Consider the following 14,994-nt stretch of genomic DNA (forward strand, 5'->3'; position numbering starts at 1 on the left):
TCATTTTGAATTTAGATAATGGAAATCTGTATGAAAAGGATAGGATAGACATAGAGACACTGTGCCAGACTGCAGCTACTTGCTTTCTAAGCTTTGATGCTGTTGTTGAAAATCCATTTAATATTGTTAAGGTCAAAATAGAAATTATTGATATAAATGATCATTCTCCCAGCTTTTTTCATGAAGTATTCACTTTACATGTTACAGAAACAACTTCAGTGGTAGTTGGAACTGGATTTGCTTTACAATCTGCAGAAGATCCAGATATTGATATTAATTCTGTGCAGACTTATAAACTGAATGACAATCAGCATTTTACAGTGACTGAGAAAGCCATACCAGATGGAACGAAATATCCAGAAATTGTGTTAGAGAATCCCTTAGATAGAGAGTCACAGAACATCCATACATTAACTCTAACAGCCTTAGATGGGGGAAATCCTGTGAGATCTGGTAGTGCTCGCATTAAAATTATTGTTACTGATGTCAATGATAATTTCCCAGTATTTCTAAAAGAAATATATAAGGTCAGTGTAAATGAAAATATCCAAATTAATATTACAGTAATTACTGTAAATGCTACTGATAAAGATGAATGTGTCAATGCACAGATCACATATTCATTTGGCAAAACATTAGGAAATGTCCATCATACAGGTATGTTCAACATTCACCCCACAAATGGTGACATTAAAGTAAACTGACATTTAGATTTTGAAGGAGCAAGAAAGTATGAACTCTCTGTACAAGCTAAAGATGGAGGAGGGTCTATTACTCATTGCAAAATATTAATAGAAATAATCCATGTTAATGATAGTGAAACGAAGATACTAATTAGCTCATTATCCACACCAATACCCGAGGATTCTGCAGTTGGCACAATGATAGCTCTCACTGAAATTCATGATCAGGATTCAGGGAACAGTGGAGAAGTTGACTGTCGGATACTTGAACCAGTGGCCTTTGATTTAATATTGACATCTGGCAGTTATTACAGAATAGCTACACAGATTTCATTGAACAGAGAACAGCAGTCATCCTATAATATCACAATAATAGCTACTGATAGAGGATCTCCTCCACTTTCCAGCAGAAAAACCATCAGATTGGACATATCAGATGTAAATGATAATCCACCAGTATTTGAGAAATCCTCTTATGTTGCTTATGTGTCAGAGAACAATTTTCCAGCAGACTCAATATACAGCATGCAAGCCTTAGATCTTGATACTGGAGAAAATTCCAAAATTACTTATTCAATCTCCAGCATAAATACATCAAACTTTCCAGTGTCATCTTTTCTATCCATTAATACAGAGACTGGCATTCTGTATGCACAGAAAACATTTGACTATGAGCAAGACAAAGAGTTCCAAATAAAAATTACTGCTACTGATAGTGGATCTCTTGAGTGGAAATTCTGTATTTATGATTCGCATTGTGGACCAGAATGACAATGCACCAAAAATCTTATACCCATTGCCAGAAAGTGGTGGCCAGTCTGTGTTTGAGATGGTCCATTTTTCCTTTGAATGGGGTTCTTTAATAACAAAGGTGGTTACAGTGGATGCAGATTCTGGACATAATTCTTGGCTGTCTTACCATTTCATACAAGTTCCTGAACCTTCTATTTTTATTATTAATGAGAAGACTGGTGAAATTAGGACATCACGTGTTTTTCAAGATAAGGATGTAATGAATCACAAGGTTGTGGTGATGGTGAAGGACAATGACATACCCTCTCTCTCAGCTACTATCACAATAAGCCTTGTTGTTGCAAACAATTTCCAGCAGGTGGTTCCCAAGATCAGAAATCAAATTAATGAGGATTCCCAAACAGGTTTACAGTTGTATTTAGTAATTGCCTTAGCACTGATTTCCTTTTTATTTATTGTGACAGTAATGCTGGTCACTATATCAAAATTCAGAGGATCAAAGCATAAACCAACGTTTGAATCACTACAACTACAAGTACAAGTCTGTATCCTCCACCTGATGTCAGAATGCTGTCTGTGTACAGTGATGGAACATTACATTTTCCCTTATCCTACAATATTTGTGTGGCACTGGATTCTGCTGAAAATGACTTTACTTATGTAAAATCTGACCAAAGTGTCCCTGTGGATAATCTTATTGATGCTACTGATTTAGCATTTGGAAGTAATAGCTCAGATCAAGCTTTGCAATTTAGTTCTTTGATTGAGGTAAGTAAGATTTAAGTATTACATTAACTTTGTTGAAAAATTAAACAGAAAAGGATAACAAACATCATAACCATCATAACTATCTAGTCTAAATTAAAACTTAACATTATATGCAGAATCCCAAAGTAAACACATTCACCTCTACTATACAGTTTATCGAGACTTTGTTTGACACACATCTTAATAAGGTGGAGGTTTTGAGTCTTGAACTTGGATTGATTTAGTGGCAGAACAACATTTTTTACATTATTTCTACTGTGTAATACCAATACTTGTATTTGGTATTGTTTTTATTATGTTTTCATCTATTGAGTTTATAATATTACAATATGGCAATAAGCCATACAATGCAATAAATATATGGTATTATTGCAATTAATCCATTAAACATTTCTGAATATGAAATTAGATAATCATTATTGCACATTATATTTAGAAATAAGAACTGTTTCAAAATTAGAATTAAAATATTGACTTCTGAATATTTTTGTAGGCCTGGTGGTGAACAGATTACTAGGCAACATGTAACATTGAATTCAATATGGCACAATAAGGATTTCTTATGGTTAGGACAATTCTTAAAATTACAGAGATTTTTAAATTGAAACAGATAAAATTATTATTGTAGTGGTAATATTTTGGTACATACGTTGCTGAATAATCTAAATGACAGCTGCCAAAGCCATGTCTTCCATAATCCAAGAACATGCTAACCTTTAATCTGTATAGTTGCTCCTTTTTCACAGAACTCCATCATCTAGGTATAGTTTAAATTTAGATAATTAGAGAATATGAAATAGCAAGTAACTATATTTTAAGTATTGGATCAATAAAGTCAATATAAATTGATAAATAGTGACTGCAGAGTACTCTTAAATATGCTTTGTAACTGAGGAAATGTATTATTTGTTGCCTAACTAATAATTTGCACCAAGAACATTCACAGGTTGAACTGAGAGAGGTTTTTTATGTTGTTCATGTTGCTTATCAAATCAGCTGGCTAAGTAGAGAATGTGCACTTTGCATAATGAATGTTCACATAGTAAACACCCATGTGAGCTACTGTATGTTCACACTCAATAATATGCAAGGGCACAGGTTTTTTGCTAGCACATGATTTCATGGCTGAAAGGAACAGTTCAGTTTAATTACTAAACTAATGAATATTCCCTTAAGAAGTGCACGTTCATAATCTGCTGCTTAGTAAATCAATCAATGTATACTAAATAAAAGTCACCCTGTTTGTTTTTGTCAGTTGTTACTAACAACAGAAACAGAAATGTCTGGTTGTGACTCCTTAAATAAAAGTTAACTCTGCAATTGCAGGAACAGATTCACAGGATGCAATCACTGTGTTTCAAATGTCCGTTCTGACAAAATGTATTATTACATGTTTTTTTATACATAGATAAGAAAGGGGTGGTGTGAGATGTTATTAAAAACTACCAAAAAGCTAGCGAATAGACCATTTGCAAAAGTAAAACCTTGAGATGGGAGGGGGCAGTAAAGATAGAGAGATCTTCTAGCAGAAATTGTATCTCTGTGTTAAGTGAAGGCTACAGAACACATTTCAACAGTGTGAGCAAGATGGAGTCTCTTTTGCTTAAATGAACAATACAGTGAAAGTCCATGTCATTTCCAACTTTTTGTTTATTTGACACCATTCTTCTTCATGTTACATTCAGCCGATTGCTGGTAACTCCTGGCGCAGAGAGACAGCATCCTGTTCAGCTCTCCACTAGCTTTCTCAGGATAATAGGTTCATCAGGGCTGGTGGACCATCTGTTGGTATAGTGGGTAGTCACACTGTAAGGTACCTGTGATAGGTAGTGTCCGAAGTAGAGCTTGTATGCTGAGGATTCAGGCGAAAACTTAGTCAAGCAGATCAGGACAGCAACAGATCAGGCAAAGTGGTTCACAATCGAAATCCAGAGATTGGTCAGGCAAGCAAAGGTCATACACATACTTGACACACACAGAGGCATAGCCTGATGAGGAAGTAAAAAACTATTATGAGAAATAGGAACATCACAATGTAAGCGCCTAATTTCTGTAACCATGTTGCTATGCCATATAAAAAGGCACCAAAACCTCTTAATCCCTTAAAGGGGTTCCATCCATCTTTAGCAATATCTCAGGCCTTATTCTGTAGTTCTCTTATCCTAGCAAGATGCCATTAAATAATGTCCTCATTGTCAGAAATGTTTATACAACAGTCAGTGTGAATAACCTTACACATCCAACCTTGAGCTGCAGTGATATAATTTAGCATTAATCTGTGCTCTAATACTACTTTTTTTAAGTTGGGCTATTTCTTCATTTATTAAACCTATATCACTGGTAGTACGGGTAATAATCTCATCTACAATTCTAGTGTAATTATTTATTCTTTTCATTGCTTTAATTCCCCATCTTGTCCAGTATCTTTGCAAACAGCCAAAGCAGGTAATAAGTTACCAATATAAAATGTTCCTGTAACATTAGTAGGAAGCCAGGCGTAAGCTTTATCTCCATATATAAAATATAACCTTCTATGTATGGATGGTATTCCTGCTCCTAAAAAACTAGATGCAATAACATGGAATCTCAGGTAACCGATATTTCCACATACAGGGAACTGTGAGCAACTTGTACTATAAAGGGTTCTATTTAGTTCTGCATCTGGGATATAATAATATTGACCACTGTTTCCTCCATAAACTGTAATCTTTGCTCCAGTGCAATCTGAATTGCCCAACTGTGTACATTTAGTGTTAAATTGGCATGTAATGTTTAGACAAATTTGTGGAGTGTCTATGTGTTTTTAAACAATCAAAGTTACTGATCTGTGCTCATTAGCCATGGAAACTATGTATGAGCCATTTATTCTGGTTCTGTTTAGATCAGTAAAGTTGAGAGGCATTGCTATCATGGGTATTATTCCCATTTGGGGATGTAAATTAGAATACACCCAGCAGTTACTAGTGTTGCTATGGGTTGCATACAATTTTAACATTTGGATGAAAGGGTTATTTTTCCATGTCTCAGTTCTCACAAACAACAGGAAAAGAAACATCATTTTTATTTCAAAGGATATCATCACTTCAGGATTTTCTTGCAATGACTGGCGTGAATCCAAGTGCGCTTTCCTATCAACTTGACAGCGGAACCGGTTGTCAAAAGCACCAAAAGTAGTATGTCAAATTTTGGTTCTAGCAGCTTTCTGACATGTCGCTTGACCACCACCCAGTCACCTGGTTGGATTCTGTGAAAACCTGAAACAGAATCCGGGTCGAGGATAGAGTTGTAAACACCTTCATGTACTTTAATCAATGTTCTTTGCAAAATCTGAACATATTCTAACAGACTAAAGTGAAAAGCCTGCAACTGTTTATGGAGAATATAGCTCTGTTTTGGGTGGCCCTCCAAATAAAATCTCATAGGGGGACATGTGGTTGTTTAGGGGTAGTTCATACAGAATATAGGGGTATTGGCAAAGATTCCACCCATCCTTTTCCGGTATCTGCTTTAATTTTTGCACATCTGTTTTTCAAAACTCCATTAAGTCTATCAACTTTATCACAACTTTGTGGATGATAAGGTGTATGGAAAGCTTGCTGTATGTGAAGGGCTTCCATTACCTTTGTCATTAATTCCCCAGTAAAATGGGTTCCTCTGTCACTCTAAATAGTTTCAGGAACTCCATATCTACAAACTATTTCATTCAAAATGTTCTTTGCTGTAGTTTTGTCTGTTGTTTTGTTTGTAGCATCATTTGAATGAACAACAACGTAAACATACTGCAAAGCGCATTCGAAAGGCACAGGAGGTTAACCTAAATCACTTCTCAATCAATATATAATATAAACCAATTCTCAACCAATTAATAATATAATATAATAGGCTCGAAGTCTCACTCAGTTTTGAAATACTTGTTTTGAAGCTATACTAAGGAAGTGTAATTTGCTCTTTCCAGAGCATTTTTTATTTACAAATGAAAAAACAAACAGAGCCATTTTGTTCTCTTTATATAATAATGATGATATTTTTTTCCCTTTTCTTTCTTTCTTTCTTTCTTTCTTTCTTTCTTTCTTTCTTTCTTTCTTTCTTTCTTTCTTTCTTTCTTTCTTTCTTTCTTTCTTTCTTTCTTTCTTTCTTTCCCCAAATTAACTTGGGTGTCCTGCTTTCTTTAATAGAATTCTTAAATGAGCCTCCTTCCCAGTAAGACATTGGCATTATTACACAAACCAGACTGAATTGTAAAGGGTCCACTATATTTACATTCTTGGGACATGGAAAGATTAATGGTAATTCTGGCAGAGCCCTCCTGCCCTTGAACTGTTATTGCTATCTAAAAACTAGATGCAAAGTAGTCCCCAACATTTCTGAACAAATGCCATGAAAGAAATAGCTAGAGCACAACTCACATACCTAGTCTGCAAGAACATAACCTCTGACACTATTATCCAAGTGCCATTGACTTGACTTTTATTTACATTCTATTGTTATAATTTCTAATAACCTCAATAATATCTTATGTTCAGATAGTAAAGAATGCAGAAAAACAGTATATATATATATATATATATATATATATATATATATATATATATACACATAAAATATATGAGGGGTCTTCAAAAAGTTTCATAGTCACCTTCCTTTGTGATGCATTTTTCCCAGTGTCGTACTAACTTTTTAATGCCATCAGCAAAAAATGTTTTTGCTAGAGCACGTAGCCACTGATGTACTGCTGCTTAAAGCTTTTTTGAGTGATTCAAAAAGGTGGAAATCAGCTGGCTATAAGCTGAGCGTTCCATAACCTCCCACTCATAAATGGCTCTACAAGAGATAACTTTATCCCCAGACTGAGCACACATGTAGAGATAAATTTATGCTGCCAGCACACCTTTTGCCCACAAAACGTGTATGAAAGAACGCTGTTTCTCTGTGGTGCAGTTTATATGTTTTGCAGCCATCTTCAACACAGCATGACAACTCTTATACTAAACTGCAAGGTCAGCCAGCTTGGCAGACAGACTAGTCATATGACACTCTCAGACACTACCAATTACTACTTCTCCTGCCCTCATCCTTTCCAACAAAAATATAAATGTGCGAAAACTTTTTAGACCCTCTCCTATATTTCCTATAGTTATTTTTATGGTTGATATATTTGAAACAGTAAATTTCTATGTTTTGAGCAATGACACTAAGGAATGAATGTCATAAATTACAATAACACAAATAATGCATTGATGCATTGGATTAAACTGAATTAAAGGTATACATATCAATAACACATGCTTGTAGAAGTGCTGGGTAATTGTATCTTTAAAATCTGATGTATGACTATTAAACAAGCATGCAAGGACAAATGATCATAAACTAGTAATAGTAAAAATGTATATTTGGTGATTCATAAATTGTATGAAAATATGTTTTTTTCCTAATAATAATAGTAGCAATAAAATGCAATGTAATATACTGTTGTGTAATTAATAAGTTCTTAGATACATCGTTTATAAGATTGAAAAAAGGCACAAGTCTGTTACGTTCAACCTATATGTGGGTAGGTGTGTTTGATTTTTATTCTCTATATATTCTGCAACCTGAGTAAGACATCTAAAAGTTTTTCAAAATGGTTGACATTCTCAGCTAGCACCCCTTCCTGGTGGTGGGAACTCACATTTTTACTGCTCTATCAGGCTCTAACGTTAAACCTCCTTTCTTCTATCCTCAAATTGTGACTGAATGTCCTCTTCAGGAACCTTAGAGTAAGCGGTTTATCACAGTTAATTGAGTCACCTTTTATATATCTGTACATTTTAGTCATAACCTCTCTTAAGTGCCTCTTCTCCAGAGTGAATAACTGTAATTTATGCAATCTCCATAGCTAAGGTTCTCCACCCCCTTATTAATTTAGTTGCCCTTCAATGAATTTTCATGTAACTAAATTCTTTCTTTTAAATGTATAGAGGTTTAAAAATACATTTACATCCATTGTCAATCTATACATATATTTTCTTTGTCACCTCAACACAAACCAAATTTCAGTATGGTGCTTACAAAAACTGTATGCAAAATAATTGACAAAGAGAAAGTTGAATATTTTGAAAATAAATTTCAAAGCTGCTGTTTCTCAGTTTTACCTCTGAGCGCCACTGTTTGACCAGGATGGAGAAGATTTCAGAAACTGAGATCCACTGATGTTTTATACATTCCACATTCTGCAGATCTACAAGAACAGAAGACAAAATCATGTTTAAAGAATCTGCTGCACAGTCAGATGGATAATATTTGCTCTTTTTCTTCATAATCAAGTTGCTCTTTTTCCTAATACGTGTCTCCATCATCATATTTGTTCTTTTTTGGCTGGATTATAAATATTAGGTCTGATAATGACTGAAATGAAACCTCATACACAAGCATACAAAGGATTCAAATGGCAAGTAACATTTTTTTTCCTATTTTCATGGCTGTGTCATTTAGTCTCTGGTCAGATTCATTATTCCATTTTAGAAGAGATGAGAAAAGACTCTGTTATAACAAATATTGCAAAGGATCTTGGAATAGATATTAATCAGCTCTCATCTAGAAAACTGAGAATTGTATCACATGTTTCAGAAAAATATTTTTATGTTAATGTTGATAATGGAAATCTGTATGTGAAGGACATGATAGACAGGGAGACACTGTGTGGGGCTGCACCTTCCTGTTCCCTAACCTTTGATGCTGTTGTTGAATATCCCTTTAATATTATTAAAGTCAAAATAGAAATTCAAGATATAAATGACAATTCTCCCAGCTTTTTTCATGAGATATCTGATTTACAAATTACAGAATCGTCTTTAGTTGGAACTGGATTTGTTTTACAAAGTCCAGAAGATCCAGATATTGGTATTAATTCTGTGCAGACCTACCAGCTGAGTGACAATCAGTATTTTACAGTGAATGAGAAAGCCAGACCAGATGGAACCAAATATCCAGAGATTGTGTTAGAGAAATCCTTAGACCGAGAGGCACAGACTATCCACACATTAACTCTAACAGCCTTCGATGGGGGAAATCCTGTGAGATCTGGGAGTACTCTAATTAAAGTTTTTGTTACTGATGCCAATGATAATTTCCCAGTGTTTCTAAAAGAGATGTACAAAGTCAGTTTACGCGAAAATATGCTACCCAATACTACAATAATTACAGTAACTGCAACTGATAGAGATGAAGGTGTCAATGCACAGATCACATATTCATTTATCAAAACATTAGGAAATGTCCATCATACAGGTATGTTCACCATTCACCCCACAAATGGTGACATTAAAGTAAACAGACATTTCGATTTTGAAGAAACAAGAAAGTATGAACTCTCTGTACAAGCTAAGGATGGAGGAGGTTTTGTTAATCACTGCAAAGTATTAATAGAAATAATTGATGTTAATGACAATGAGCCAACAATAATAATTAACTCATTATCCACTCCAATACCTGAGGATTCTGCAATTGGCACTATGATAGCTCTCATTAAAATACATGATCAGGATTCGGGGGACAATGGAGAAGTTGACTGTCAGATACTAGAACCAGTGCCCTTTGATTTAATATTGACATCTGACAGTTATTATAGAATAGCTACAAGGATTCCAACGGACAGAGAACAACAGTCATCCTATAATATGACAATAATAGCTACTGACAGAGGATCTCCTCCACTTTCGAGCAGAATAATCATCAAATTGGACATCTCAGATATTAATGACAACCCACCAGAATTTAAGAAAACCTCCTATGTTGCTTATGTGCCAGAGAACAATTTGCCAGGAGCCTCAATATACAGCATACAAGCATTAGATCTTGATAGTGGAGAAAATGCCAAAATTACTTATTCAATCATCAGTATGAATACCACAAGTAACCCAGTGTCATCTTATCTAACAATCAATATAGAGACTGGTGTTCTTTATGCACAGAAAAGATTTGACTATGAGCAAGACAAAGAGTTTCAAATACAAGTTATTGCTAAAGACAGTGGATATCCATCTTTAAGTGGTAATGCCACATTTACCATTCGAATAGTGGACCAGAATGATAATGCACCAACAATCATATATCCGTCGCCAGAAAGTGGTGGCCAGTTTGTGTTTGAGATGGTCCCTTTTTCCTCTGAACCAGGGACTTTAATAACAAAGGTGGTGGCAGTAGATGCAGATTCTGGACATAATTCTTGGCTGTCTTATCATTTCATACAATTACCAGAGCCATCTCATTTTATTATTAGTGCAAGCACCGGGGAAATTAGGACATCACGTGTTTTTCAAGAAAAGGATGTGATGAATCACAAAATTGTTGTGATGGTGAAGGACAATGGTATTCCCTCTCTCTCAACTACTGTCACCCTAAGCCTTGTTGTTGCAGACAGTTTCCATCAGGTGGTTCCTAAAGTTTACAATCAAATTATTGAAGATTCCCAAACCAGTTTGCGGTTGTATTTAGTAATTGCTTTAGCTCTTATTTCCTTTTTATTTATAATGACAGTAATGCTTGCCATTGTATCACGATGCAGAGGATCAAGAGATACATCAAATTTTGGATCACTAGGTACAAGTCTATATCCTCCAGTTGATCCCAGAATGCTGTCCATGTACAGTGATGGAACATTACCTTTTCCCTTATCGTACAATGTTTGTGTGGCTTTGGATTCCGTTGAAAATGACTTAACTTATGTAAAATCTGACCAAAATGTCCCTGTAGAGAATCTTATTGATGCTGATGTCTCAATGTTTGGAAGTGAAAGCTCAAATCAGGCTTTAAAATCTAGTGCTTTGATTGAAGTAAGTGAAATTTAAGTATGTTTTGCACTGCAATAAAACTTTAAATAGCAAAATTATCAACACATTACATCTTAGGAACAATTGGTCAAATTTAGTATAATAACAATATTAGTTTAACAGCAAAACTTACAGCTTACATGGTTTCATCACAATGCATTCCGCACTGGTCCTGCCATTCCCGGTCACTACCCTCTGCTGTCTCTCAGCACGGTGTGGAGCAGGTTCATCAGCAACGTTGGGAGACCACATCTAGTGTTTACTATAACACTGCAGATTATACAGATATACCTGCCTTTTCTTATTTACATGCAAGCCGCCCATTGGAATTTTATTAAACCTATATTTTGGATGATCTACATTTTAGGTAGTATGTGATGTAAAATGCTGTGCCTGCTAGGTTTACACAGATCTTGAATACTTACAGTGTAAGTGGAGTTTGGTGTGCAAATAACAACTAGTATGTCTGTATGGCACCTCATGTCTAAAAATGGCCTTAAAAAGCATGTTAAAAGATGTGAAGGAAAGTTGCAAATGTTTGTCCAATTTATATTTGGTTCAGTGCAAAGTTTAACCATTGGTAGCAAAAATGAATTCAATCACTATAACACAATCCAAAAATAGAACTGATTGCAGTGCTGTGCCATAAATAATTAGTGCTCCAAAACATCAAAACTCATAATCAATAAACCATACAATCATAAAGTGCCAACTTATTCATTTACATGAAAATAAAAAAGTTCATATCAATATAATATATACCCTCCAATCTCCTACATGTTCCCAACAATATAATGTGAGAAATCCTAAATAAAATCAATAATCCAAAATTCATAGAATCCACTTATAATCCCAAAGTGTTCAAATGCAAGTGGATTATATTAATTGATATGAACTTTATTTAGTATTTTTATGTAAACTAAAAACCTGGTGGTCGTTTTGTTTTGCATATTGATTATCAGTTTTAATGTTTTAGAGCAGTAATTTTTTCTGGCACAGCACTACAATCAAGTCTAATTAATTTTAGGGTTGTGTTATAGCATTTTAGTTTTTTTTTATTTGCAGCAGCTGTGCAATTGGGTTTCTATTTTGTGGTTGCACGTTTTACTTTGTGGATTGCACTGTCATTTCATCCTGAGCACGTAGTAGGCAGATCCAATAAGACTGATTTAGGCCAGCACTTGTTGGAGCGAGCACATGTATATGAGTATGATTATGTGTGTTAAGAAGAACAGAGTACACTGAATTAGAGCTTCAAAATCAAAAAAAGCCCATATGCCCCTTAGGCATTGTTTTTTTGTTCATAGTTGATGTTAAATGTTGAATAACAGTTTAAATACTAAAATATTTGTTGTGATTCATTAGCATTAGCATTAAATCACTTACAATGGTAAAGGCAAGGCTACATGCCATTGTCTATAGCAATATCATGTCCACTTTAGAAAGTTGCCAGCAACTGCAATAATACACATCATGGCAGCTAGCAGTGTTGTCTCTGCCACATCTCCTGATCAATATCTAATGTGTATACATTGTTTTTGCTACATGGACATTAACAGGTTTGATAAGAACTATACACAGAGCAGAGCAGAACTTCTGGGATAGGAGGTCCATTTATGGGGTGAAATATATCAAGCTGACTATTGTGCCACATACTTGCTGAACTTTGTAACATTGGCTTTGTTTACTATGGATTAATTACAAAAAACAATCTCAATCTACATGAGGATTTACACATTCAAACATTATGCTTAGTGCCATGACTGCAGTTGTGTGGCCTATTAAGTGGATGCCATGTTATGTTGGAATTGATCAACAGTTTGCTTCAGCTCCAGCAAAATGCAAGTCATGACTAATATTTTGCTGACCAATGAATATACAGTCCAATAAGGAGGCTTGGGATATGCTTAAACTATGGCTCCTATAATTTTGTGTCTACAACACAAGAGGATTGATTTACTAAAACTGAAGAGTGCTAAGTCTGGTGCAGCTGTGCATGACAGCCAATCAGCTTTTAACTTCAGCTTGTTCAGTTAAACAAAAAAAAACTGGCAGCTGACTGGTTTCTATGCAGAGCTGCACCAAACTTTGCACTCTCCACCAATTTTAGTAAATCAACCCCAAGGTATAATTTAAAAACTAACCAGTAGGCTGTTGGTATGTGCTGACTACATTTTCTCTACAGTTCATTTGCCTGGTTACATGGCTGTAACATGCAACAAAGGTTTGGTAAAGCCATTTGTGAACTGTCTCACATGACTACATGCATTGCTACCTGTGCTTGCCATACATGGCTCCTTTGCTAGCTATGTTTCTGATCTGCAGTCTGCTTTCACACTATATGACCCTGCTGCAAACTCAAATAGGTGCTCTGCTTTGTCGAGTGCATGCTAAGACAAATTAAAGAATGTAATTTCAACATTTTCAAACATATTCCTGATATATCCCTGCTTTACCACTTTACCATGTAAAAGTATCCTGTTCACTTTGCATTACTTCCTTTGTGTGAAATACCTGATGTTCCTGCCACTCCCTCTGATGTCCTACTAAAACCTGACCACACAAAGAATGAGAACACAGTGTGGCCAGTTTTCTGGCTGTGCTGGGAACTTAGCCTGCTCTCCTCCAATGAATAGATTTGTGCTGGCCTGCTCCCCCTGCACAGCCATTCATTGGGAAGTTCAGTGTGCTGCGGTTTCTCTTCCCTCAGATCTCTGAGCTGCGTATGCAGCTGACAACTGAGAGTATGTGATCACTGAAAAAGTAGAAAAGGGTATTTATAATGTATTTTATATCTAAACACATTTTTTGCCTTTCATATCTATTTTAAATTTAATATTTTACAAGGTGGGGGTTTATATATACTTTAACGTTGCTGCTTTTTTCTCTAGCTGGACAAATTGTCTTTTCTCTGTCTGCTAAAGTTGTGTTATAATACTTTACCTAGAAGAAACTAATGAGTAACCACTTTGTGTTATAACATCTGATCTTATTAATAGGGAATAATCTTGATAGCCAACTTTTTACTGTATTAATTAGACACTGTTTGGACTTGAACTATATTAGATATGATGGACTTTTATCACATTATCAGGTGCATAGTAAATATTGGTCATCTATTGCTTTAGCGTGCACACCACTCCACAATGGTTCCTATAAGGAGACATCACAAATGTTACTTTTAAATGATTTAAAACTTTGGGTAAGGGTATATAAGTACAGTCATTTGACTATGAGTGCTTTTGCTTTGTATCGGTTTTTGCTTATTATTTTTGTTGCTTTTGGAGGACCTGAAACTTTACATATTGTTCTATTTAATCTTCACACCTGAGTCAGGGTTATTTCCTCCTTTTGTTTTTTACTTTTTTCAGTTTTTTTATTTTACTTTTTGTTTTGTTGTTTGACTGGTATCTCTAGTAAGCTATTTGCTTATGATCTGCACGTAAATTTGTAAACACGGCCATTTGTAGGTGGTTCTGGGAAAAATGGTGCACTGTGGATTCTCACAATGCATTCTTCACTCTGTCAACCTGATATGCTCCATCAACCTGAAGGTATGCCCATTTGGAGATCTTTGTTTGCATAACTATAGGTGCGACATAGCCCTAGAGGGTTCTTCCCTGCAGGAAGTGTTCATGGTCAGGTGAAAACTAACATAAGAGGGATATTACATTGAGCTCTTTTTTTAAGTGTATACTATTGAGGCCTCTTATGTATGATGAGTTGGTTCTCTCAGGTAGAGGTCTGGTGTGGTTGTTGGTCCCCAGGCTCCTGGTCCTAATATTGGTGTTAGTATCTATAGAAGTGGGTATTTGGGACCCATGAAATGCATTGTAACAAAACATTTCAGGTCCCCCTTGCCAGATCCATTTCTAAGCTGTTATACTATCACGTTTCAGCAATGATAAAGGAGTCAAATGGTATTGAGTAGGGTGGGAAGAGTAATGATATGCTGTGAAAAATCTCTATTGAAAAATTCCTAT

At 35.3% G+C, this 14,994-nt stretch overlaps 1 protein-coding gene across 4 annotated transcripts in view; it reads left to right on the forward strand.

The window, feature by feature from the left end:
- Positions 1-14,994, forward strand: part of LOC141132486 (protocadherin gamma-A4-like) — a 489,967-nt gene that overhangs the window by 97,243 nt on the left and 377,730 nt on the right. Inside the window, exon 1 of one of the 4 annotated variants that reach the window (XM_073620915.1) lies at positions 8,410-11,014. The exons of the other annotated variants lie outside the window; for them this stretch is intronic. Within the exon in view, the coding sequence (XP_073477016.1) occupies positions 8,585-11,014 (2,430 nt within the window). The 5' untranslated portion in view covers positions 8,410-8,584. Of the gene's footprint in view, positions 1-8,409; positions 11,015-14,994 lie in introns of those variants that run through there. 4 annotated transcript variants of the gene reach the window in all.

The sequence above is a fragment of the Aquarana catesbeiana genome, linkage group LG03 (assembly GCF_042186555.1).
Source record: "Aquarana catesbeiana isolate 2022-GZ linkage group LG03, ASM4218655v1, whole genome shotgun sequence".
Taxonomy (NCBI): domain Eukaryota; kingdom Metazoa; phylum Chordata; class Amphibia; order Anura; family Ranidae; genus Aquarana; species Aquarana catesbeiana.